The sequence below is a fragment of the Acinonyx jubatus genome, chromosome E4 (genome assembly GCF_027475565.1).
Source record: "Acinonyx jubatus isolate Ajub_Pintada_27869175 chromosome E4, VMU_Ajub_asm_v1.0, whole genome shotgun sequence".
Classification (NCBI taxonomy): Eukaryota; Metazoa; Chordata; class Mammalia; order Carnivora; family Felidae; genus Acinonyx; species Acinonyx jubatus.
In genome coordinates this window covers 48048853-48073913 of record NC_069395.1, presented here as the reverse complement: position 1 = coordinate 48073913, position 25061 = coordinate 48048853, and the positions used below count along the sequence as shown (strand labels likewise).

General features: G+C 35.8%; 2 protein-coding genes across 9 annotated transcripts in view; one reads left to right on the top strand and one right to left on the bottom strand.

The window, feature by feature from the left end:
* Nucleotides 1-25061, top strand: part of RALGPS2 (Ral GEF with PH domain and SH3 binding motif 2) — a 164794-nt gene that overhangs the window by 91942 nt on the left and 47791 nt on the right. The window lies entirely within an intron of this gene.
* ANGPTL1 (angiopoietin like 1) lies at nt 294-23095 on the bottom strand. Its single transcript, XM_015075509.3, has 5 exons — nt 22714-23095; nt 16672-17517; nt 4284-4477; nt 2389-2659; nt 294-984 (listed from the first exon to the last, which is right to left on the bottom strand). Exons 1-5 carry the CDS (start codon nt 22721-22723, stop codon nt 797-799), a joined length of 1509 nt encoding a protein of 502 aa, XP_014930995.1. The 5' UTR covers nt 22724-23095; the 3' UTR covers nt 294-796.

The window sequence follows — 25061 nt, the reverse complement described above, 5'->3', positions numbered from 1 at the left end:
ATACTATGGATCACTTAATATGGGGGGTGGAAATTGGCACAAAATATATTGGCAGGAGTTCAAGGGGCACGCCTGGTTGGCTGAGTTGGTTGAGCATCTGGCCCTTGATGTCGGCTCAGGTCGTGATCTCAGTCATGGGATGGAGCCCCATATCGGGCTCCATGCTCAGTGCTGAGCCTGCTTGGGATTCTGTCTCTCGGTCCTCCCCCATTTGTGCATGCTTTTTCTCTCTCTCTCTCTCAAAATAAAAGGAAAAGGATTTCGGTCTAACCATTTCATGTCAGAGGCACAAATTGAATTTGAAATAACTTTTATTCAATGCAAAATGTATTTTCTATTGGCAAAACTAGAGTTTTCTCTAATTTCCTGTCTATATTTTTATAAATAAAACGTATTACTTGGCTGAAATTTTAAAATTATTTTTTCTATTGGAAGTTAGAGCAATCTTATAAAATTTTTAAATAAATTGTCTTGAACATGTATTCAATTTTGATTTAAAATAAAGCTAAGATTTGTTATATACTGTGGCAAATATTTACATTTTATAAAACAAACTTTGCCTATGTTTAGTCAATATAATTTTAAAAATAGGATTATGGGTACAGATAATCTTCTGCAGTATATTGAGGAAAGATGAAACTATAGTCATAAATCCCCTTTTTACAGTTATGGTAAGTTCATTTAAAACTGTGTCTGTAGCAGTGAATTGTGCAAAACAATATACATGTAACATTTACATTTTTAGGAACTGAAAAGGGCAGAGCTCTCTGTCATTTAAGTTGGAGGCGATCTCTCTTCAGTCAATAGGCTTGATCATCATCTGAACTGCTCTCAAAGAGTACGACCCGCCTCGGTATTCAGCCCAAAATATGCCATCTTGGTATTTGCTTCTGTAATGGCCACCTCTGTACCACACTCCGTTTAGGTTAGAATGCGCACAGGCGTTGTACCACCATCCTCCTTTGTGAAAGTGGGCGCAGTTTCCTTTGAGGAAGAAAATACAGTATCAAAGTAAAAGTTTCTCCAAGCGTGGTACTCCATAAACCATGAAAAACTTACTCTACCTTTGGAATAATTTAATTTGAGTTTTTCTTACTGATTTCAGTTACCTTTGTCTTTAGAGTTTTGTTTCTTCATTCTTTTACTGTTGCTGAAGTATCAACTACTTGGAAGATCACTTGAATTGCCTTTTTGACCTTGCCCTTTGCTTGCTTACCATTGCTTTTTTAAATTAAATTAAATTTTAATTTAACAATGAATTAACCTTAATTGTAATTAATTGTAATTTCTGTGTAGCAGGGTAAATAAAACACAAACAGCGTTTGTTTGTGTGAGAGAAAGGGGAATAAAATGCAGAATTGGGAAGGAAAGGTATGGAGTTGCTAAAGTAGTAAGTTGGGGAAAATTGAATTCTCAAAAAAGCACAAACTAATGTAAATTAGAGTAGCACTACCAGTGGCCAAATGTGTTTCTGTAAACATGGGATATACTTTGGTTATATCTTCCTTTTTCCCTCTTCTGCCATTGTAAACTTAGAGACCTATATACTGCTTGCCAAGATACAGCTGAACAGGAAAACAGATTTTGCAGGGTGATGTCTCTTTATCAGGGCCACAAAACTGGGTTAAAAAGGCAGAAGTATATGAAAACGAATGCGAAGAGTTCTGTTTTCTGGATGGCCTCAACGATTCTTCCTAAACCAAATATTCGCTTCTCTGAGTAAAGCTTTTTTGCTGTTGCATTCCTACTGCTCCCCTTCACGTGAATGCCAAGAAACGCCTTTACCAAGGCCATGTACCCAAATGGCTTGCTTCCTTTGCTCCCTTCAGGTCTTTATTCAGATGTTCCCTTCTCAAAGTAACCTTACTTGACCACTCTGTACAAAATAGCACCCACCCCACCTCCTGCTGCTTATCACTCACTGTTCTCTCACTCCATTTTCTTTTTCTTAGAGTATTTGTCACCACCTGACAAATAATTTTGTCTCCTAGAGAATAAGCTCTAGAAGGGCAGGAACTTTGTTCACTGCTGTATCCTTAGCATCTGTTAACAGTGCCTGGCATGTGGTAGGTGATTAGTTAGTAGTAGTTATGAATTTTAGGCATTAGAGAATTTTATTTCCAAAGGAATGAGTGTTTTTTTCCTCACCACCCTCCCACCCCAAGTTAGAATGGCAGAACCTTATTTTTCACAGAGTTCATTCACACTTTGGGATTGCCTTATAGAAGAGATAACCAACCTTTCAGCAGCTTATATTCCCTGTGACTGACTCCAAAATTACTTTTCTGGAAAGATTTTTAGTAGTGTCTACTGTAATAGCAAGGTTCTGTGTAATACATAAAAGGTAGTGATTCTACAAAGAATACACTTCAGTTTTTTCTTACTCACCTGCATACATATCTTTATCTCTGTCCAGTGTGGTGAACTGTTTACCATTATGCCACATCATAGAGTCCCCTGCATTTCCCTGGTAAGTTCCCAGACGTAGTCTAAAGAATTCACTTTCAGGTTCCAGGCGAAAGCTGCTATATTCTGCATAGACTTTTTTATCACTCCAGTCTTCTAATTCAATCAACAACTTATAATTATCTTGATTGCTAAGCATATAGATATTTTCCAGTCCAAGCCAATATTCTCCATCAATGTTTCCAAACCCTTTCTGTTAATAAACAAACAGCATGAGTACAAACATAAGTGCAGGGATAGTAAACTTTTTTATAGGTAAGTTTCAAACATTTGATAACATAAAAATATTTGCCATTTAAGCGGTAATGTGAATTTCCATTTTAATAGCTCACCTGACCTTTATAAACCCCACATAGTCATTTTTTTTTGTTTTTCTTTCTCTTAGTTTGTCCATATTTATTTATACATCTAGCTTCAAACCTTAGGTATAAGGGCAAAACAGAATAAACATTATTCCTAGCTACTAAAAACATTAACTAGTGAACTAGCCAGATTCTTGAAAAGGATTCCTAATCTCTCTCGTACAAAGAGCCAGATTTTTTTCTAAAGGTATATACGTAACTGTCCCCTGCCATAGTCAGACAAAAAGGATATCTGACATTTTTATGATCACTCAATAAAAATGATAGTAGAGCAAATTGTCTTCTTTAGCTCTATTATAATTAAATATCAGGATAGAACAGTCATCCAAACAGTCCAAAGTTCCACCTTGGAAAAATTGTAGATCATTTTTAAAAAATCCATGAACTGTCCTATTTCAGTAAGCATTCACCATTGCAGGTGTGCAGCACGGTGTAAGTTTCGGCAAACCTGATCTTAACACTAAGTGTATTTTCAAGGAGGTTGTGTTGGGGATTTTCTCCCTGGTTACTTGTTTGGAAATTTACACAACTTTTGACATGGATATATTAATGTCTCATTTTTAGCTGCCAGTAAAATGCCACCTAAAAGTGAGTAATCACATGTTACTTCACAGTTTTGAATGAAGTATTAACCATCTAGAAAATATAATCGCACTCATCTGCCATCCTTAGACTGAAGGGTGTATACTATACACTCCTAGCATGATAAACATCGAAATTATTGAGAAATAATTTTGGTCCCGTATGTCTGGGTGTACATTACTTCCCAACAGCGCCGTTGTCTGGTGTTAACCAATTTAAAACATGGGGGGATGATTATCTGAGATAATTTAACCTAGAGAAAGAGTCATTTTTTTGAGTTCTATAGTTTATATGAGTGCTTACATACAACTGCTGTTGGGTACAAATGTGATCGTAAACAAAAAAGCAGTTGTCTTCTTAGGAAATGGAATTAGTGGTGGTGCCTGGGTGGCTCAGTCGGTTAAGCATCCGACTCTTGATTTCAGCTCAGGTCATGATCTCACCGTCATGGGATCAAGCAAGCCCCACAGTGGACTACGCTCTGCTCTGAGTGTGGAGCCTCCCTCTGTGCCTCCACTGTTTGCATTCTCTCTCTCTCTCTCTCTCCCTCTCTCTCTCAAAATAAATAAATAAACATTTTTTAAAAAAAGAAAAAATGGAATTAGCAGTAGTCTTTGCTAAGAATTAAATACATGTATAAATGATCCAGACTGAAAGGAGACATTTTAAAGTATATCTCTAGTTTCCTTTTTACCTTTTAATTTTGACTTTAAAACTAGAGATGAGAATTCTCTTTTTTTTTCACAAAGATAGATAGTAAAAAACATATGGATAGTTGTTTCTCAGCTGTGTATCTTATTTATTTCCTAGAATGACTACATTGTAAGAGTTGCTTTGCTCCACCTCTCTCCCAGGTCCGAATCACTGATTTACCTTATAATTTTCCCAGTTTCTGAAGAAGTTGACAGAGCCATCTGTTCTTTTCTGAATAACAGTCCAACCCCCTGGATCCAAACTGTTCTCACACCATAACTGTATTGGTCCATTGCTGTTTTCAGGTTTAATCATATAAATCCCACTGACTGAATGTCCAGCTTCTTTTGCATGCTGACAGTCTTTGAATGGTCCTATAATTAAAATATCATTGATTACCAGGAAACTTACTAGGAATAGAGCCTTATTAAAATAGTTTTAGTCTAGGGTCTTACCTTTATTCTTTCTTTACAATACAACTTTTTATCTATTGTATACACAATACCATAGAAGTTAAAGAAACTAAATAAAGGATTACCCCAGTCCCACTATCTGGAACATTAACTTGTTCCATTTTCCACTGTTCTTAGGAGTCTTTGTCCATATGCATACATTTTTATATTGTTGTAATTCTGACACACATAGAAAATTGAATTCTGTCTTTTAACAAAAAGACCGTTTCCTTGGGACCACAGTCTTCATTCTAGCACTTGTAGTAGCTGTAATATACAATTTTTAACATTAGTATATCATTGTTTATTACTCTGTCATTGGATACTGAAGTTCCATCTGATTTTTGCTATTGTAAGGTGCACAAAGTGTCTTCTTATTGGCTTCATTTTTTTCAAATATTTACTTTAAAAATGCTGTGGGATTGATCTGCTAGATCAAGAGGGTGTGAACACTTTTATGGCTCTTCATTGTACCCAGTTTACATTTTCCAAAATTTGATTTCACTTGAACACACTAGTCCCTTAAGGTACTTCGTGAAAACCACCTACCATGGTTAAATAAGTTTTATTATTGCTAAGTATTATATTACCCTGTTGGAAACTCACAGTGTACATGTACATATTAAAGACTAAGAGGCCCTGAAATAAATCAGAATTTCCCAAACTTACAGAATCTGTTAACTTTTTCCCTCATTCAGTAGTCCATATGAATGCATTTCAGGAATGTTGGCAAAATGCCTTTCTAAAGAATTGTTTCAATTTATATGACTAACAGTAATTTTCTTAGTCTACACAGTGACCCTGTGATCGTTTACAGATGTCCTATAGATGAAACAGTTAACAGTTAACTATAGATGAAACTAAAGTCCTGTATCTTAGAAGATAATAAACCTTGGACTTAAACCCGTTTCTTTCTAACCCCAGGGCACATGTTCTGAACTACTGGCTACATTTGCTTCCGTGTTATTTCATAGGGAGAGAAACGGATTCTCTCCCTGTTTTTTAATCCACTAGTAAGTTCTTCGTATCTTTTAAAATGACAGAACATTTTTGTGAAATACTTTGTAGTGTCTGACTCTTGAACTTGTGATTTCCACATTTTTTTGGATCTAAAGAAAGATTGCTTCTAAGTTTTACTGAACATTTCTTTAGTTGAACCATTCTCCAGTGTTTTGATCCTTTGTTGTTTTTTTTTATAAGGATGTAAAAATATTAAGTGATTCAGAAATAAGAATTACCCCACAGATCTTTTAGAACAACAATAAAAAAGTATAGAAATTCCAGTCATCACATTTTATATTTTACTAGAAATATTTACATTTTGACATGTGCAATTTTTAGAAATTAGGTGAAAATAGAGTTTAGTCGAGTAAAGCTCATGCACTATAATGAAAGTAGGGTTGTTGAAATTTTAAGAAATGTGTTATCTATACTGTACCGGTGTATAAAGGGACCCTTTTGGGCTAACTGGGGAAGGAGTCATCTCATTAAATAAATAGTTATACGATTGCATCATTAGAAGAGGTTCTTAGAGACTGAACTCCTTCCTCTAGATTGCTCCTTGAGGATGGAGACTATTTTTGTTTTTCTTCTGACTTTACATTATCAGTGTTTTAACTATTAGTAGGCTATCGGTCATTTTTTTAAGTAAATAAATTAACTTGCCTTCACACTTTAAATACAAGGAAATTGAAGACCACACACAAAATCAATAGATGATATACTTCTCTAGCCCACATTTTTATGTTCTGTTGATATTTCTGTTTCAGACTTTTTGAAATTATGATACAATAACTATAAACACTATACATTACTAGTAAAAAAATTTGAGAACCTGGAAAGACTTAATGCTCCCTTTCTTGGGTTACATTTATTTTAGGTATTGGATTCTTTAATTCTTTTAAAAAATTTGATTCTTTTTTTTGTAGTTTTTATTTCTCTCCTGCAGTTTCTAATCTTGCATTCATTATGAACATATCCTTTAAGCTGTAATATCTACTTTAAAAATTCTTGTCCCTTCTGTTCCTAGTTTGCTGAGAGTTTTTATCATAATGGATTTTGGGTTTTGTCAGGAGCTTTTATTTATCTACTGAGATAATAGGGTTTTTCTTTTGTTTGTTTGTTAGTAGGTGAATTCTGTGATTATTTTTTAATATCAAACCAACCACCTTATTGCTGGGATAGTCTTGACTTGGTCATATGTATTACTAGTTTTATGTATTGCTAGATTTCATTTGCTAAAATTGTGCTAAGAATTTCTGCTTTCGGGGGCACCTGGGTGGCTCAGTCAGTTGAATGTCCAACTCATGATTTAGGCTCAGGTCATGATCTCATGGTTTGAGATTAAGCCCTGTGTTGGGCTCTGTGTTGACAGCGTGGAGCCTGCTTGGGACTCTCCCTCTCTCTCTTTCTCTCAAAATAAATAAATTTAAAAAAAAATAAAAAGGAATTCCTGCTTTTATATTCATGAGGATATTGATTAGTCTGTGAAAGCTCATAAATAGGTTCTTAAGGTAGGGAGGACTGTGAAAAAATAATGTTTTGAGCTTATTAGACTGGCCATAAATTTGATCACATTCCATTAAAATTCAGTGTGAATTGTTTTTATATTATCTACCTTATCACTTACTGAATTTAAGTTACAAAGTATTGAGAACTTTTAACACAGTGCTTTAGAGAGTAGTTATCATGAGTAACTTGTTAATTGCCTTCTTTTCTCCTTCATTGCAGACCTTGAAAAAAAAGCAGTTGCTCATGTAATAAATATGTATCTTATTTAATTAATAAATTTAATATGGCTAATCAAAGGTGAATGTACAGTCATTTCTATTGTAGAAAATAATGTATTCCTGAAAAACTTCATGTTCTGTAAAATCTTACACTAAAAATAACAGCAAATATTAGCTGCTAACATACTTTGTATTCAGCTGTTGATGCTTGTGACACAAAACATTAAAATAGCTTGGAAAAAATCCCAATGAACCAATATGACCTCTTTGTTTTACTGATATTATTCTCCTTTTTTATCCGTCACATATGAGCTACTAAACATTTCAAAAGCATGCATTGTAGTCAAGTCAGAGAAGGATAGAGAGGTTGTAATTCAGATAAGATGAAATCTATGGAATTTTATATGCAGGAGCAAAATTGAAGGAAAGGTGAAGTCTAATTTCCAGGTCCATTCTTAGATTATTTTGTGTAATGCATGATATTATATTCATTTGTTTACTCCTACAACTCCCCATGGGCCAAGACTGTATCTTTTAGTTGTGCATCCATAGTTCAAGCCCACATAGGCACTCAAATATTTGTTGAGCTACATGATCCCTAGTAGCCACAGTGGTTTCCAGAATTTCCTCAGTTCTGCATTTTTTCCATATGTTTCTTTTCTGCATCTATGATAGGCTAGAAAGCTGAGGCTCAAGAGGTAAAGACGCAACCATAGAGTTAAGTGGGAAGTGGGGGAAGTGGCAAGCAAAAAGGGAATTCCACTGCCACATGACAAATACTTTGACGGAGTTATGCAGGACAGTTGGGAATACTGGCCAACAAATAACTAACCCAGATTTGCAGAAGAGAGATCAAAGTCTACCGGTATCTAAGCTGAGTTTTGAAAATTGAGTCAGAGCTTGGGCTCGGAGTGTGGGGGTTAGGAGTCTGATCAAGGCTACCCATGAGTAACCTGAGCTGAGAACTGAAAACAGAAGAGAGCTTGAGGTTACCGAGGACTTACAAGTTTTGTATGCCTGAAATGTAAATGGCCAAGGGTGATACTTAGAGCCCTTGAGGTAGACTGTCGAGTTGAAGTTGTCACTTCCACAATAGTCAAGGATATCTGAGGAACATTGCTCTTATCTTAAACTCTATTATAGTTAATGCACACATAAAATGGTCTTGTTGCAGTCCACATAAATATTCCCTCATTTCAGAAATTTGTCTATTCTATAAATGTCACCTTTGTATTGTTTATTTTATGAATGTCATCCTTGTAAATGTTTGCTCTGCACTCATTTGACTATAGTTTTGGCAATTACATTTTATATGTAAGTATATATTCAGAAGTTTGACTTTCACTAGGTTACTTGAATTGCTCTAAAATATTTAGAAACATCAAGGTTTTGAATGTTGACTGAATATTTGTAAAATGCCATTTGTTTCTTTTCTGCGACTTAAAAGGCCCTTGGATATTTAAACAAATTGGAGAGTTGTGGGTTTTCTAAATCCAGCTTTGATTTGATAAGACTTCATTTTATGCAATATTAAAATTACCTTTAACTTTAATTTTCAACCCACTTTTTTGGTGATGGCCTTCATATTTACAGTTCAGATGCCTGTTAGATTTAGTTGATCAAAAAGCTTAGGAAAATTTAGTTGAAATCCTTTTCTAGAACATGTGTCTAAAATTAGTAGTATTCTAGCTACTTTTTTCTCCTTGGTAAAGATAGTTAATATTAGAATTTAGTATTTGTTTGTGTTTATTTTTTATAAATAAACCATTAACCTGTCTTAGCCCAGTATATATTGTTGGTCTTGGCAGAAATATTTTTTCATTATTACTTGTATATGTTATTTACTTTCTGCTCTAGAGTTTGATTATAAGACAGTCTTCTATTAAGTGTTTTACTGCTTTCTCTTCCACAAAAGTCATTGCCTAATAGGAATTCTTAAATGACTAGAAGAAAAGTAATAGCTTTATTTTTGAGAGGTCAAATTTAACTTGAAGGTTTGCATATGATCAGAAGTAAGTTTACTAACATATCTTTCAGGAATTTGTTCAGAATGGTTCACAAAGGGTATAGACTGGAAGTACCTTTCTTTTAAAATAGGAATTTTATTAACCTTTTTCTTGCATTGAGTAATCTTGAAAGAGTCTTCATCTTTCTTGACACAATTGGATTCTTCTCAAGGCAGGAAACTGGAGTTCTGTACATTGAATTTGAAGGACCAGTCTCTCTCTTCCTCAGTTTATTTGATGATTAAAGTTTGTATAGGGCTAACAAACTCCAGTTAATAGATCTGATTCATAGAAAGAAAAATATTGACCAGTCATGCCACATTATTTCCCAACACGTATTTTTCATTAAGAACCCATATTTTGAACAGAACAGTGGGTTAATTTTTTTTCATACTTTAAATATACCTTTATTGGGAACCATCTTTAATATACCCATTTTTTTTTCTGTAAAGAAACTAATTGCTTAAAAGGAAAAGCTTTCTTCCCTTTTTGAAGTTGTTGAATTTCTCATTTATTTTCATTGTCCTAATCCTGCTCTTTGTGACAAAAGAAACAGGACAAAAAGGTAATCACTTTAGAGCTTCAAATAATTGGTCATCAAGTAAAATCTTTTGAGAGGTAAACTTTTTAATTGGGTTGTGAGCTAAGTATAAGACAAATACATTCTATAGCATTTCCGAATGGGAAGTTTGGGGCAAATACTTTCTAAAGCAATAATAGATTCTGTCTTCTAAAAATATTAATTACTATGTTTATTAACCTGTAAGTTTAAAATAAAAGTTAGTGGGGCACCGGGTGGCTCAGTTGATTAAGCATCTGACTCTTGATTTCGGCTCAGGTCATAATCTCACAGTTCCTGAGATCAAGCCCCATGTCAGGCTCTGCACTAATTAATAGTGCGAAGCCTGCTTGGAATTCCCTCTCCCTCTCTCTCTCTGCCCCTCCCCTGCTCACATGTGTGCTTTCTCTCTCCCTTTCTTTTTCTCTCTCCTCCCTCAAAATAAATGAAAAGCATTTTTTTTAAATCTTAAAAAAAAAAATAGGGGCTCCTGGGTGGCTCAGTCGGTTGAGCGTCCAACTTCAGCTCAGGTCATGATCTCGCACTTTGTGAGTTCGAGCCCCATGTCGGGCTCTGTGCTGACAGCTTAGAGCCTGGAGCCTCCTTTGGATTCTGTCTCTCCTCCCCTCTGCCCCTCCCCCGCTTGTGCTCAGTCTCTCTCTATCAAACATAAACAAATGTAAAAAGAAAAAAAATTTTTTTTGAATCTTAAAAAATAAAATGGAATTAAAAAATAAAATGCATTTAGCAATCTGAGCTTTTATTTTTGAATTATAAGTTGTTTCTCATAACTGGTAAAAAAAGAATCCTATTCCAGTAGCCCCTTTGTCTAAACAGGTTTCTTTAGTTTTTTTTTTTTTAGAGTGTTAATCTAAGTATTCCACTGAAAGCAATTACATCTTTAAAATACACCAATAAGAAGCATTATAAGTAATTAAAAGTTTTATCCACTAAAAAGCGTATTGTTAGTTTCTAATGCCTGCTTTTTATGTTTAACTTTTTAAGCTTACCTTTTATGTTCCCATACATGGCAAAGCAAGGCACATGTAGGGGAGGGCGCAGATAAATGGAGTAATTAATGATGGTCAGACCATACATACACCAAGTGTTTTCATATGCATCACCTCACAAATTACCATAACAATCTTTCTTACAAAAGAGGCAACAAAAAAGCCTTGCCAGAATCCCAAATTTCCTGATAGCTATGCTCTAATACGCTGTGAAGGAACTTTCTCAAATCCATTTGCTTACAAGGAATAAACCTATTTTTATAAATACACCATTTGTAAAAGAGCAATGTTTTCTTTTATAAAAGACTAACCCAAAATGCCGTCAGTGAATAACAACAGTTAAGAATTTTATTGATAGCAGTTTGCCAGGTGTGCAGTTATATTCCCAAACATTTTGTTTTAACGGTAGAGAGAAGGTAATGTTTCTGGAGATAATTAATTTTAATCTAACAGAGTTATTGCATTATTTGCGTTGATTTCATAGTAAGTTTGTTCTTTGGAGGTACATTTTTCTTATAACCTAAAATATAAAATTGTCATCAAAACACCTTTTTAGAAGAATGGTGGTAAGATACACACAACGAAGTTTACCAACTCATCATTTTAAATGTACGGTTCATACCTTCTCTTTATTGTGCAGCCAGTCTCCAGAACTCTTTTCATCTGGCAGAACCGAAACCCTTTATCCATCAAACAGACTTTCCTATTCTTCCAGCCACCATTCTGCCTTCTGTCTCTGCACATTTGACTACTGTAGGCACCTCATATTAGTGCAGTCATACAGTATTTGACTTTTTGTGACTGGCTGAAACAAGTTTAATGCATATGCATTATACATTTAGAGACTTTAGAATTCTAGACTATGTACCTACATGTAGTGTACGGTTATTAAGAACATCTTGTTGCCAGAAGTATATGTAAGTACAGAAGAACCATCCATCTTTGCCCTTTTTGTCCAAGTACCGAAAAAGCTCAAACATATTTTCCAGTCTGATAAGAATACTGTGAACAAAGATTTTAGTACCTTATATATAAAGAAAATAGCAAGCCTGTTTATTGTTGCTCAGAGTAATTTATATTTTATAGGAATCATAGAATATTAGAACTAGAAAGGGATGTTAAAATTGTCAGGTCCAACAAGCACTCTCATTGTACAAGTGAGAGAACAGGACAGTCAGGCAAAGTGACTTACCCAGGGTCAATAACAAAGATAACAGGCTTTCTTAACTCTGTGTGCTTTCCCTTATATGTTCATTAGTGTTCTAATGAACATTCTTACGGTGTAGCTAATTATTCCTTGGATATCAAAGACCAACATTTATAGAATGAAATAAGTAAAAAGTTAATGTTTACTTATAATAACAAATAGTGAATAGCAGAAAAAATGATGTGTGCCCTTAATTTTACATTAGGGATTAGTTTATTAAGGATATAAACACCATTGTTTTATTAAAGCAGAGGTCTTTTAAATGGGACTTTTGATATGCTAAATCCCTAACATGGGATTTAATTCTGAAATAAAAGATTTTTCTTACACTACAGCTCAGTGTATAATAAAATCTAGAAGTGATACAGCTCATTTTGTGTAAGCATTTTTTAATGTATCAGTGTATGAATATATGAATAATAACTTCTTCTAGAACTGATACCATCCAGTTAAGATTCAGCACTCACAGAAAATACTCCATGGTGTTCATCTCCGTACCTACGTGGCTATACCTTCCATCAGTTAAAAAAAAAATTCTACACACTTCAGTTATATTTATTTATATGTGATAATGTATAAACTATTATGCTGATAAATTGCGAACATTAAAAGCTTACCTAAAACATACACTTTTTAAAAGAATATCAAAAATAAATACGTATTTTTTTTCTTTCTATACCCAGTGGATCATTTTGTACACATCTTTGCTTTGGAAATCACAGGGTGTGGGGATATTAGTAATGATCGTCATTTACCTAACATAATGGTGTTCTAGCCTGTTGTTACTGAGTGTTAAAACAATATAAACTGAATGAATCCTGATATCTATATTCTTAACAGGCTGTTAGTTAATACAGCGTTAGTTAATACATTGTTAGTGCAATGTATCAAAAGTACTTTCATGAAGGTCTTTGGAATGAAAACTTTAAGAAGCTCTGTAAAAATGTAGTAACAAGTTAGCCAACATTTATTTAGCATCTGCAAGTGAGAGACAGTATCCATCTACTAGGAAGGAGCTTATATTATAGTTAGAAGACATTTTATTTAGATGTGTATATAAGTACTATATGTACCTGTAAAGATAACTGATAATTCAAGAGGGAGTATAAGGAATGTTGTATATACTTTATGTCACAGAGAAAAGAAACATTTGTGGAAAGAAGCAATCACTTTAAGCCTGAGGAAGTCAGCAAGGACTTTAAGGAGGAGTTGCTATTTTATTTTATTTTATTTTATTTTATTTTATTTTATTTTATTTTGGTCTGAGCCTTATAATTTGATAGGCAGAAAGCATGGAAAATATTTCAAAGACAATGAGTTGATTCATTTTATTGAAACAGATGGTTTTTATGAAGGAACTTAATAGAAGGAAAGCTAAAGAAGTAAGGTTGTTTTGAGGAGGAAATTGTTCTTACCCAGGCTAAGCAAAATGCACATTTTCTGTGTGTCATATGGAACTGCTGAGCAGAAGTGTGATGTGATCAAAGTGGTAGTTTCAGAAGATCTGTTGGCAATATAGAATATATTTTGATGGAGAGACAAAATGGAGTTAGGCTAATTGACAAGCTATTACACCATTTCTAGTAAGAGTTAACATTTTGACTGCCAGGCACTGTTCTAAGTACTCCTCAAATGTTAAATTCTATGAGGTAAGTACATTTATTATCCCCCATTTTACAGATGAGGAAACCGAGGCACAGAGCAGTTTCGCCCCACCTTCACCCCACACCCTGAGGTTACACGGCTGATAACCCAGAAGTCTATCCTCTAGCTGCTGCCATAGATAATTGGGAGATAAGTTAGAGTTCTGGCTCTGAATAGAAATGAGGGACAAGTCCACGAACGATGGAAAAGCAGCAGGGGTAGAACTGAGCTGACTGGGTATGTGGGGCAGGAGGCAAGTGTCAGAGATGGGCCAAACAAATTCAGAAATAGGGAGTGATGGAAATCAAAACAGAGAAATCAAAATCAAATGACCCACCAATCTTACTAATGGGAATTTATCCTAAGGGTATAATCATAGAGAAAGAAAAAGAACAAAGTTATTTTTTAAAGCTGCAAGAATACTGATTACCATGTTTAACAGGAAGAGCAAATAAGAAAGACTTGAAGGCTATTACCAAAGTCTTGGTTAACTTTTGTTTATTTCTGTTTGCTTTTTGTCTGTAATGTTTGTTTATTTTTTGGAGAGAGCACAAGCGGGGAAGGAGCAGAGAGCAGGGGACAAAGGATCCAAAGTAGGTTCTGTGCTGTCAGCAGAGAGCCCGATGAGGGACTTGAAACCTGAGCCAAAGTCAGACGCATAACTGACTGAGCCACCCAGGCGCCCCTGTTTATTTCTATTGGCTATCTAGCGAAACTTTCTTAAAAGCTTGTTAGTATTTTCTAGATTTTCTTCGGTAAATATGTATTACTTCTGTAATAAGTTACTTATTTTAAAAGGAAAATGCTAGCTTGGGGAAAAGATTTTTTAAGCTTTAGTCATTCATTCACTCATTCATTTATTCCTCAAATATCTATCATAGTGCTTAAAATATGCTGAGCACAATGTGCCAAGACTTGATCCTACCTAGATGTTCGATTTCTTACTGTTGAATACTGAGAGGTCTCTTTTTTTTTTAATGTTTGTTTATTTTTTTAGAGAGACAGTGAGAGTGGGGGAGGGGCAGAGAGAGAGACAGACACACAGAATCTGAAGCAGGTTCCAGGCTCTGAGCTGTCAGCACAGAGCCAGACACGGGGCTCGAACTCATGAACCATGAGATCATGACCTGAGCCAAAGTCGGATGCTTAACCCACTGAGCCACCCAGGTGCTCTTTTTTTTTTTTTTTTTTTTTTTTTTTTAAAGTAGGCTTCATACGCTGCATGGAGCCCAACACAGGGCTCTAACTCACCACCCTGAGATCCAGAGTCAGTGGCTTAACCAGCTGAGCCAGCCAGTCATCCCCCAGCTAGATGTTTGAGACAGTAAAATGAAAAGACAGTTCACTTTCTTCCAGAAGCATTCAGTCTACCAGGAGACCAACATGCAAACAACTCTAGTGTAATGTGATAACAGAAAACATGTTCAAGGCAAAGTCAGCAGTTTGGGGAAAGAGCCATTTAGATGTTTGTTGGAATCTGGGAATGTGTAATATTTAAGGTATTATTTTACTTAAGCCTTAAAATCTGCCAGGTCAAGAGAGAAACTGGGAGAAGGCATTTCAGGAGAGGAAGCAGCACCATGTGAGGTGATGGTAGAACATCCAGATGCAAACACTGAGCATTGGTTAGAATTTGGAGGGAGAGCCCCAGGCAGGAGTTGTCTGAGCAGTGGTGATAACTTGGCGGCCTTGAAGGTGTGTGAAACCTGCAAAACAGAGTATCTTGAGGAAAACTTTTTTAAATATAGAGAAGGAAGGAGATGCAAATGAAGAATTTAGAGAAGTAGGAAGAGTCAGAATATTCTGAAGTGGAGCCCCAAGAAAGCAGTGGGGGCCACTGCTGCAGAGACATACTTTATGACATACGCGTTCCAGTCTTTGTTCTCTGTGTTGTTGTTTAAAATCACTCCATAGTCTACGTACATTTTTATGTACTGCCTTTTCAGTAAGTGAATGAACTATTTATTTAATCTTTTTACTTTGGGGCATTTGGACTTTTCTTTCCACTCTAAGGAAACAAATCAACTTCTAAAGAATTCAAGAGAATGCCTTATGGCAAAATGGTTGCAGGGGTAAAATAAATGTAAAATATTCAGAAAATTAGCAGTGAGCTTACTAAACTGAAATAAAGATGAATTATTTATCTTTGTATTCTGGCCACTTAGATCGGTGACCAATACTGAAGGGAAAGAGGGAGGGAGGGAGGGAGGGAGGGAAGAGGAATGGAAGAAGGAACAAAATTAAGAAATAGAGGTAGGGATAGTGGGATCAATTTTAGGTTTTGTTTTGTTTTGTTTAACCATAGTGAAAATGTAATTATACGTATGTGGGTATAAGATACAAATTGTAGTTTGTTTAGCCCTGGAAAGTAGAAGGGATACCTTTTCCTCTTAACACTGAGGGCAAGAAGGCATGGGTGTTGTGTAGATGTTTCCAAAATAGGGAAGAAACAAGGAACCTAGGGCCTGAGTAGACTTCATCTCAGTGCAGGAGTAGATGACACATTTCTGAGAGCAGAGGTAAGGAGGAGGTGTAATTAGAGGCTTAAGGAGAGTGAAAGCAAATTTTTAAATGTTCCTTTTGGAGAGGAGGAAAATGGGCAGAGCAGCAAGAGGTAAACAGAAGGATTGCTGAGCAGCTAGATGATCTAGCTGGAGGCCGATGGGGGGTTGTAGAGGTTAGAAGTGGATTATGGACTCATTCCTGTCTTAATGCTGGTAACTTAGATTGTGAGAATTTGGATGGAAGACAATACTTTTCTCACAGAATACTCTGTTTTTAGAAACTCTTAGACCTGAGAGATGTATTTAAGTTCAATTCTTGATTAATAGAAAACAAAAATGTTCGTGTATAATTACGTCACCAAAACGAAGAGTAAGCCATTTATTGTGAGCATTGTTTCATAAACCGTAAAACATATTAACCTCATGCTTCCGTTTTTAACAGTAAGAGGTAACTCACCTTCATTGATGAACGTTACTGGTGGTATCTTGAGAGGACTTTTGGTGGAAGAAGTCCCCAGATCAGGTGGTGGCATTAAATCCCTGGGATAACCTGGATCCCTCTGTATCTCATTACCCCCCAGCAGTCCAGGAGTATACGGATGACTGTTAGGAATATGTTGTGGCACCACCTGGACAAGAGGAGGAGACACATGGGGGTCTTGTCGGGAAAATATCTTCAAGCACTGTTCTTCCAGCAAAGTGATCATCACAGACTGGTTATTGACGAGATCAGTCAAGGAAGCATATTTCACCTCTAGTTCCCTGTACCTTGTTGCCATCTTCAACATTTCTGTAGTGACATTGAGGATTTTATTTTCCAACTGGGAAAGTTCAAGTGAATTATCCCTCTTACGGATAATCTCGTGTAATAGCTGCATATAGAGTTGAGTAACACGGGAGTTCATGTTCCGGCTTTCTTTTCTCAGCAGCTTTACCTCATTTACAATGTTTCCATCTACATCCACCACCAGCTGCAGGACATCTATCTCCCGCTTCTGCCTGGAGAGCACATCCTTCAGGTTTTCAAGGTCCATCCTGGTGATCATATCTTTAATAGTACTTGCATCTTGCCCTTTGGTATTGACACAAATTGGCCCTGTAATTTTTTGTTCAGGCACCAGGAATGTGTATGAACATTTCTTTGCTTCCTCTTTACCATCTGTGGCACGAGGGTATCTCCTCTGGGTTATTTTTTTTATTTTGAACTGTCCTCCTCTGCAATGTCCAATGCCCATTAGTAGGAAGAATAACACACTTAGGGTCCAAATAAAAGCCTTCATTTTGAAATGAGGTTGTATAAAGTCTTTGTAAAAAAACAAACCAGTGAAGGAAAAAAAAAGTAAAAAGAATTAATATTAACCTACTTTTAAAGTCAGTAACGTAAAAAAAAAAAAAGGAAAAAAACGAGTATCTATTGGTGTTATTAATTGGGCCAGAATTAATTTTATTAATTTGTTAAATCCAACACCACGATGCCTTTGCATTTGTTTAGGTTTCAGAGAATAACTCTCCCAACTATCACCTCACTGTAATACTTTTTCTTCCCCAGCTCAGTGCACACATTTTGGTGAGTGCCCACTGTTTGCAATGGCATACTATTAGTGTTCTTGGGTGCTTTGAGACCCTAATAAGACACTTTTCTTACCCTTGAAAAGCTTACTCTACTGTCTTAAGACTCTGAAAATGATACACGATGTGTATAAGGCATTAATTAAAATATTCTTCCCTAACTAGTATTAAAGCTAATAGCAAGTGACTTTACTAGTCATCATTTTATATGTATATTCGGTTTTAGTTAAATTGGCCCTAATAAATATCTTTTTTATCTATCAAAGAAACATTTTGAGGCAAATCTCAAACCAGAAAGTTTTGGCATCCTATTTTTAGTTTTTGTGACATGTCCTTTTAGGATTCGAGACAAGTTGAAGAATGAGGGAATGTTTACAGTCATTATTGTAGGCAATTATGTTTTCTAAACCATAATCATATATATGTTCTAAGTTTACGTATGATTTAGCAGGTTCATTCTTCTAACAGGTTCTACTGAACTGTATTTTAGTAAAATTTCAATAATTTTCTTTAACCATTACCAAGGAAAGAAACTCTATATTTGAATATGATTGTTAGAGTTGGAAAGTGCCTTAGAGACCATCTCATTCAAGAACCTCTTTGCACCTGGGACGCCTGGGTGGCTCAGTCGGTTGAGTGTCCAGCTTCGGCTCAGGGCATGGTCTTGCAGTCCGTGAGTTCAAGCCCCCCATCAGGCTCTGTGCTGGCAGCTCAGAGCCTGGAGCCTGCCTCCCTCCCTCTCTCTCTCTCTCTCTCTCTCTCTCTCTCTCTCTCTCTCTGCCCTTCCCCCGCTCACATGTGCTCTCCCTCTTTCTCTCAAAAATAAATAAACATTAAAGAATAAAAAAGAACCTCTTTGCACCCATGTGCATGTTGAAGGCCCAGACCACACAAATAGATAGTATTAGAACCCAGTCAAGCATTCAGGTTCCCCGGCTCCTCAATCAGTGTTTATAGCAGTGGCACGTATTGCTGACATGTGTGCTTGAAATGTTTCAATTTTGCTGTGACAGAGAAATTCTTGTCCCTTATAATGCAATTTCTGTAGAAACACTAGAGGAAACATTAGAACTCGCTCTACGAACCAAAGCTGCTTCTTTCTCACGAGTTCCCTCCCTAAGGAGTGGCAGCAGTAGAACGGGTAGGACGTGCCACTCTGTCGGGTGCGTCAGCAGGCTGAGCGGCACATGGCCCACCTTCCCTCTGTCACAAGCTCGATTCCTGCTTGCTGGCTTTGAAGGACACCAGTGGATACACTAAGAACTCTAGTGTACCACTTCCCACCCTACTTCTTGTGTTTTGATTTGAGAAGTCAGGTCCCAAGTTGTTTATGCCTACGATTAATAATAGCAATGCAGTAATAACAGTCATTCATACTTACGGGGCGCTTGGCATTATTTTAAGCCCCTTTACATGCGTTAAGTCCATTACTTGTAACTACAACCCTCTGAGGTAGACTGTCACAGTCCTCATTCTCAGCAAAAGACTAGCATCTGGAAATTAAGTACCTTACCCGGAGTCACACAGCTTCTAAGAGATGGCACCAGAGTTTGAATGTAGGCAGAGACTCCACGGAGTTCATTGCAACATATTCTATTCTATTTTCTATCCCCAATACCGTAACAGTCCCTCACATTTATGTAGTGCTTAATACATGTTAACAATATATTTGCATTCACAACAACACTGTGAAATAAATGTATACCATTTTACACAGAGATAAAGTACCAGAGAAGCCAACACTGGCATTCAAATGTGATTCTGATCTTCTCCTAACTTTGCTAGACCTGTGTTTTTTATCCTAGTCGTGGTGTAACTACAGAGGAGCCTTAACTTTGTGTCTCTCGTTTTTCAGTCTTTTCCTGGTGTGTATCTCTTTACATTGACCCATTGCTTATTTATGAAAAGGTATTTGGGAATCATTTTTGTTAGGCTCTGTTTCCATCATTTTTCTATCCCAAGCTTTTCTGCTGTCATTCCTTTTCCTCTGTATGTGTTGTATTAGTTGATATATATCTAACTTGTAAGTATGAACCCTCCCCCAAAATAAAGGTTATTATTAAAATCAGTGAAATAAGGACTCTTTGACTTGCAGTTACGAAGATGACCACTACTTTTTAAAACCATGTCTCCTTTGGTGTTTTGAAGGTGGAGTGAGAATGAAAGTAAGCAAAGGGTGGAGTGTGGAGTATTTTTCCGTTACTAACGTAAGATAGGAGGAGTGAGCATAATAGTATTCCTTATTTATATCAGAGGCCTTCTCTTGCTAAGTGATCATCAAAAGCACACTTGGATGAATACTTTTAGTTTTTTGTTTGTGTATTTTGCCTCGGACATGAGTAGAAAATTTAGACCTTAAACATCATCTGTCTATTTTATAAGAAAAGGACTGCTATTGTACTAGAGTTCCCTATGCCAAAAACCAATAAAAGATTTCTTGCTATATTTGCAGATTCCTGGAATTTAGATGTGGTTTATTTTAAAAACTGAGGACAGTAAAGTAGAAGCCGTCAGCCTCCTGGTTCAAATGTATAGTATTTCTCCTGCATAGTTAACTTAGTCCTCAACTTCACTCATTTCACTTTAATAATAGAATGGAAACTCTTAGATCATAAAATTATTTAAGTAATCTATGACATAAGCTACCAAAACAAGGGAAATTCAGAACCTATCATGAAACTTCCAAACAAGTAGAATTTCATAAACAGTATTCTGATTTGAACAGCTTGTGTTTCCTACCAGACACAGATTTGTATAGAACAACTAAGAACATATAATCCAAGACTGTTATTGTGACTTTACATCAGTGTTGTCATGAAAGAACAAAAACGTGAAAAGTTGAAATAGCAGTATGTTCTGCCTTAGCTCTTTGTGGGCTCCTATACGATTAAGTCGTAAGATAAATCCTTGTGTACCATGAGAGAATCTGACCTAAGTATTTAAAGGAGGCAATTAAAGGTTTCTTTTAAGCAAATATAATTCCCTTACCCATATTATAAAAGTAATGACTTAGTTGTCACATAAAGAAGAATAAGGAGCCACATTTCTTAAGTAAGTAGACTAGCTACGTCATGAGTAAAGAACTGGTTTTAAAAATACATTTACTACTACATTTTCTGAAAACTTCAGTATTTCCCCACCACGTTCAGTTTTAAAAGTGAAAGATCTATAAATCTGTGTTACCTCATAAAACCTTTCTGTATATGTTAAAATTTTCCTAGGTCCCAAGAGAATGTTATAAATTAGTTACAGTATACTTAAGTTTAAATCTGTGCCTTTGCTTGGTTGTTTTTAGGAAAAAAAGAAAAAAAGTCTTCCATGCCTTGGGTTAATTTTATTAGTACTGTTTCTCTTCATAGTTGCTACATTTGCCAGCTAGTAGAGAGAAGAAATAAAAATCAGGATTTACTTCCTTTCAGATGGTAAATGCATAGAGGCATTTAACTGGTTATCTCACGCACCGAAAATAGCATGAGGCAATGAACCTAAATTTATGAAGCACTGAAGATACCTTAGGTACTTCTAGATTGTGAATTATATTCTGGGAAAAGACTTGAGAACAATCTCATCCCCTGGAGACATCTAAGAAAGGGATAGTTATCTGTGTGTTTGGGGTTTCAGATTAAATGCTTGCCTAAGGACTCAGTAAGAAATGAGGTTGAATGAGGTCCTGCACTTTTCATAGCAAAAAAAACCAACAACAACAGAAAGAGAGATGAGAGTATTTCAGATGCAGTATTGCATGGACATGTTATCAGTTTCTTGTAAGATATGTTTAACAGAGATCCTCCCAGGATTTAGAGTTTGAATCTTTAAGGAAAAGACATGTAAGTAAAGTTGAAGAAATCTTAGCTTTACAATTATTTGCTTGTTGAAGATTCTTACCATTTAATGCCTTTAGTTTTTTAAAAGAACAGAAAATCCCCAAATCATAAAAAACTTAAGTGTCTTTATGTTAAAGCTAACTATTGGTAACTAGTAATTTTATTTTTAACAGTTCTTTCTCATAATACAATTAAACAAAGCCCTCAGGTAGAATATTGAAAGAAACCTCATATGTATGGTTACCAAAATTATGTCTATCTAAAAGTATTATATATTTTTGGTCTTTTAATCATGTATTTAAGTAATTGGTTCTTCTGGGTTCTTATTTTCTACTGTTACTGCTGACTACTTAATACTTCTGTCACATTCTATTTTTTTCCTTAATCCTAATCTATGAAGTTTTAGGTTTTTTTGTGTGTCAATAACTTTGCTTTTTTAAGTAATTCTAGTTATAGCAGTTTTAATGTGTGTGACCCAAGTTAAATTCCTGTTGCATGTAAACCTGGAAAGTTAGTTACAATTTTGACTTTTTGCAGGAGACACCATAGACTTACCTATAATCTTTACAAAATTTCTGCTTCATATTGGGTTATGCTATAACTGGGGAATTGTTCTAAAGCCTTTAATTTTGTATGTTCTTAGCTGTGTTTTGTAGCTATACTTTAAGATCTCTAACAGTATGCATAAACTTACACACTGTAACTGCAGGAAGAGAGACTCATGTTTACAGCTGTTTTCTTTTGTTTGTATCCCTTTGTTTTTACTCACTGTGTTATCAGCCTTATACATTTAATCTGTTACTTGTTAAAATTTCTTTCTAGTGTCACTAAAGCACTTGTTCTCTGAAACCAAGCACGTATCTACCGATGTGTAAGCATATACACCAAATGTTATTAAAGTGAACCTCGTATAATGCATCAATCACCACAGAGTATGTACATAAGGACCAGTTTTTACATAAAGGTGCAAAAGAAAACCTTTTTCAGCTAAGATAAATTGTAGTGTATTTATAAATTCTTTGTTTAATAAAAGATTTTGAAATTTCTACAAATATAAAATTTTGACATACAGAATTTTTAAATAAAAACAAGAAATATTAAAATACCTTTATGCATCTGTTGATAAAGCAGACCCAGAAACTTGGTGCTCTTATTCTCGCTTTTAAAAATCAGTGTAGAAGTTTGTTCATCTGTGACTTTAATGGCAATTGCATTTTTGTTTTGGACCGTTGAATCCAAGCTGTAATAACGAACTTCTTTTTCTTCTTACAACACTCATCGATTGAATTTGACAAGCCACCTATGTAATTTTAAGTAGTATAGTGGAAGTTCTGGTCTGTGGGCTGTCGTTAATCCGGCAGAGAAAGCATTGTGGCTTTGCTCTGTCTGCCACATGGAGAAATGCAGTAACCAGCTGCAGCTGACCCAGATTGTATATACAGTACCCTTGAATAGTGATTCCCTCTCTTTCTCAGTAAACTCAAGTTCAGCCCACATATTACGTCACCAAAAAATTGCTGGAGACTAGGGGGGGAAAGTCTCCTCCTTAGGATTTCCTCTCTGTAGCCTTAAATAGGGGTGGGGGTAGTGGGATCAGCAGGAGGTTGAATAGCTCCGAACAAGGAGAGACTGTGTGCAGGTTGAAGGAAGGGCACCATCTGGAAACAAACTATCATAGTTCAGCGGGCAATTATAAAACAAACATTTTAGTCTGCTGGCCAGAGATCTTTTAACTCGAATACTGAAAAAATAGTACTCAGCTTCTCAGAAATAGTAGCAGGCTGATAAGTTTGTTTTTTGTTACAAGAACGAGCATTAGACCTTGTCAGGAGGCAGCCACCTAAATAATGTAATACTCTCTATAACCTAGCAGGATTTTTAAACATTTTACTAAGTTGTCATTTCAGAAGACTTTAAACTTATAAGAAACTTGATGTTGTTTTGATGTACCTCACTGTGTAATGTCACTTAACATAAAACTGCTCATACACATAATTACTAAAAATAAGTGGAAATCTATATATAAAATTAAGAAATTTAATACTTTTAAAGATTCTGATTTTCTATAATGTCATAGCCTCCTATTCTAACAACATGACCCTTCTTGTCTGAATAAGGTTATTCTTAGTAGTTGATGTTTTGAGATTTAAAAGCAAACATAACCCTGGCCAGAGTGAGGGAAAAAAGAGAGTTCTGACTCCCCACAGGCTATGTGAATTTAGACAAGTCAAGAGAGAGAATTAGTAACTGTTCAGTACTCACTGTGCTATTATATTTCATTAAACCAAGAAATGTTAAGTAACTCAATAGCTAATGAAACAAAAATTTAGGCATCTTAACTGATTTGGCTTAGTACTTCACTATTAAGTAGTAGAACTGGGATTTGAATCTAATTCCAAAGCATTATGCCACACTGTCTCTCCTTGGATTCTGTAATTGCTGATTGCTGCTTCTAGATAAAATCTGGGGGGCTTCTAGTTTCCATATTACCATGTGCTTTTCCTTCCGTGTTGCCTTAGCTTGAGCTATTTTTTCTTTCCTGATAGATTCTACCATCATCTCTTTGTCGATCCACACTCTTTAAGTCAGCCTAGTTTCAAAATAAATAAAGTCAACCTAGTTTCTACCTCTTTCACAGAATTGTTTCTTTAAATTCCGTCATGTACCTATGTCTATCGGGGGTTGCAAACTCAAGGGTCTACAAAGACATGCTCACAAGAATGAAGCAAGTCATGTAAGTAAATGAAGTAAACCAAAAGTCAGATAACAAAGGAAAATGAGGGCTAGGACAAACTGGCATCCTTAAGGTTAATACAGTGGGGTCTGCACCCTTCCCAGCTGTACCTCATTGTTGCCACATCTCCCCATTTTTAAGAATAGATGGACTCCCAGCTTCTAACCTCTGGTTTATGTTACATAATACATTACTTGATCATTTAGCGATCCTGTTGTATTCACTAATAGCTTAATCTGAGGAAAATATCAGATAGTAAATTTCTCCTGAGCCTTTTTACTTGAGTTGTTTTGAACTTTCTAACTTTAAGTAATATCACTAACCAAAGTAGGAAATGGGATTGTCAGGTGTGGCCGGACAAGTAATAATTAATTCGGCATGTTTAAATTGAAAATGAAAGTTAGGAGTTCAGTTCTAAAGAGAGACTTGGAAAGTCATCAGCAAAAGGTGATGGCTGGGGCTACAGAAGTAAAATAATCCAGAAAAGTACATGCAGAGTGAGAAGATTAATGACAGAACCCTGGGGAACACCAGCTTCTAGAGAACCTTGAGGAAAAAGGAGAATGGACGGAGTGTGGGAAGGTAGGAAGGCTCAAGCCAGTAAAGCCAGTAAAGACCAAGGAACAAAGGGAATGATAAAAGTCCTGCTGCGACACTAATAAGCAGCAGGAGGAGACCAAGAGAGACCTGTAAGGATTTCATAGTGAGCAGGTCTCTTAA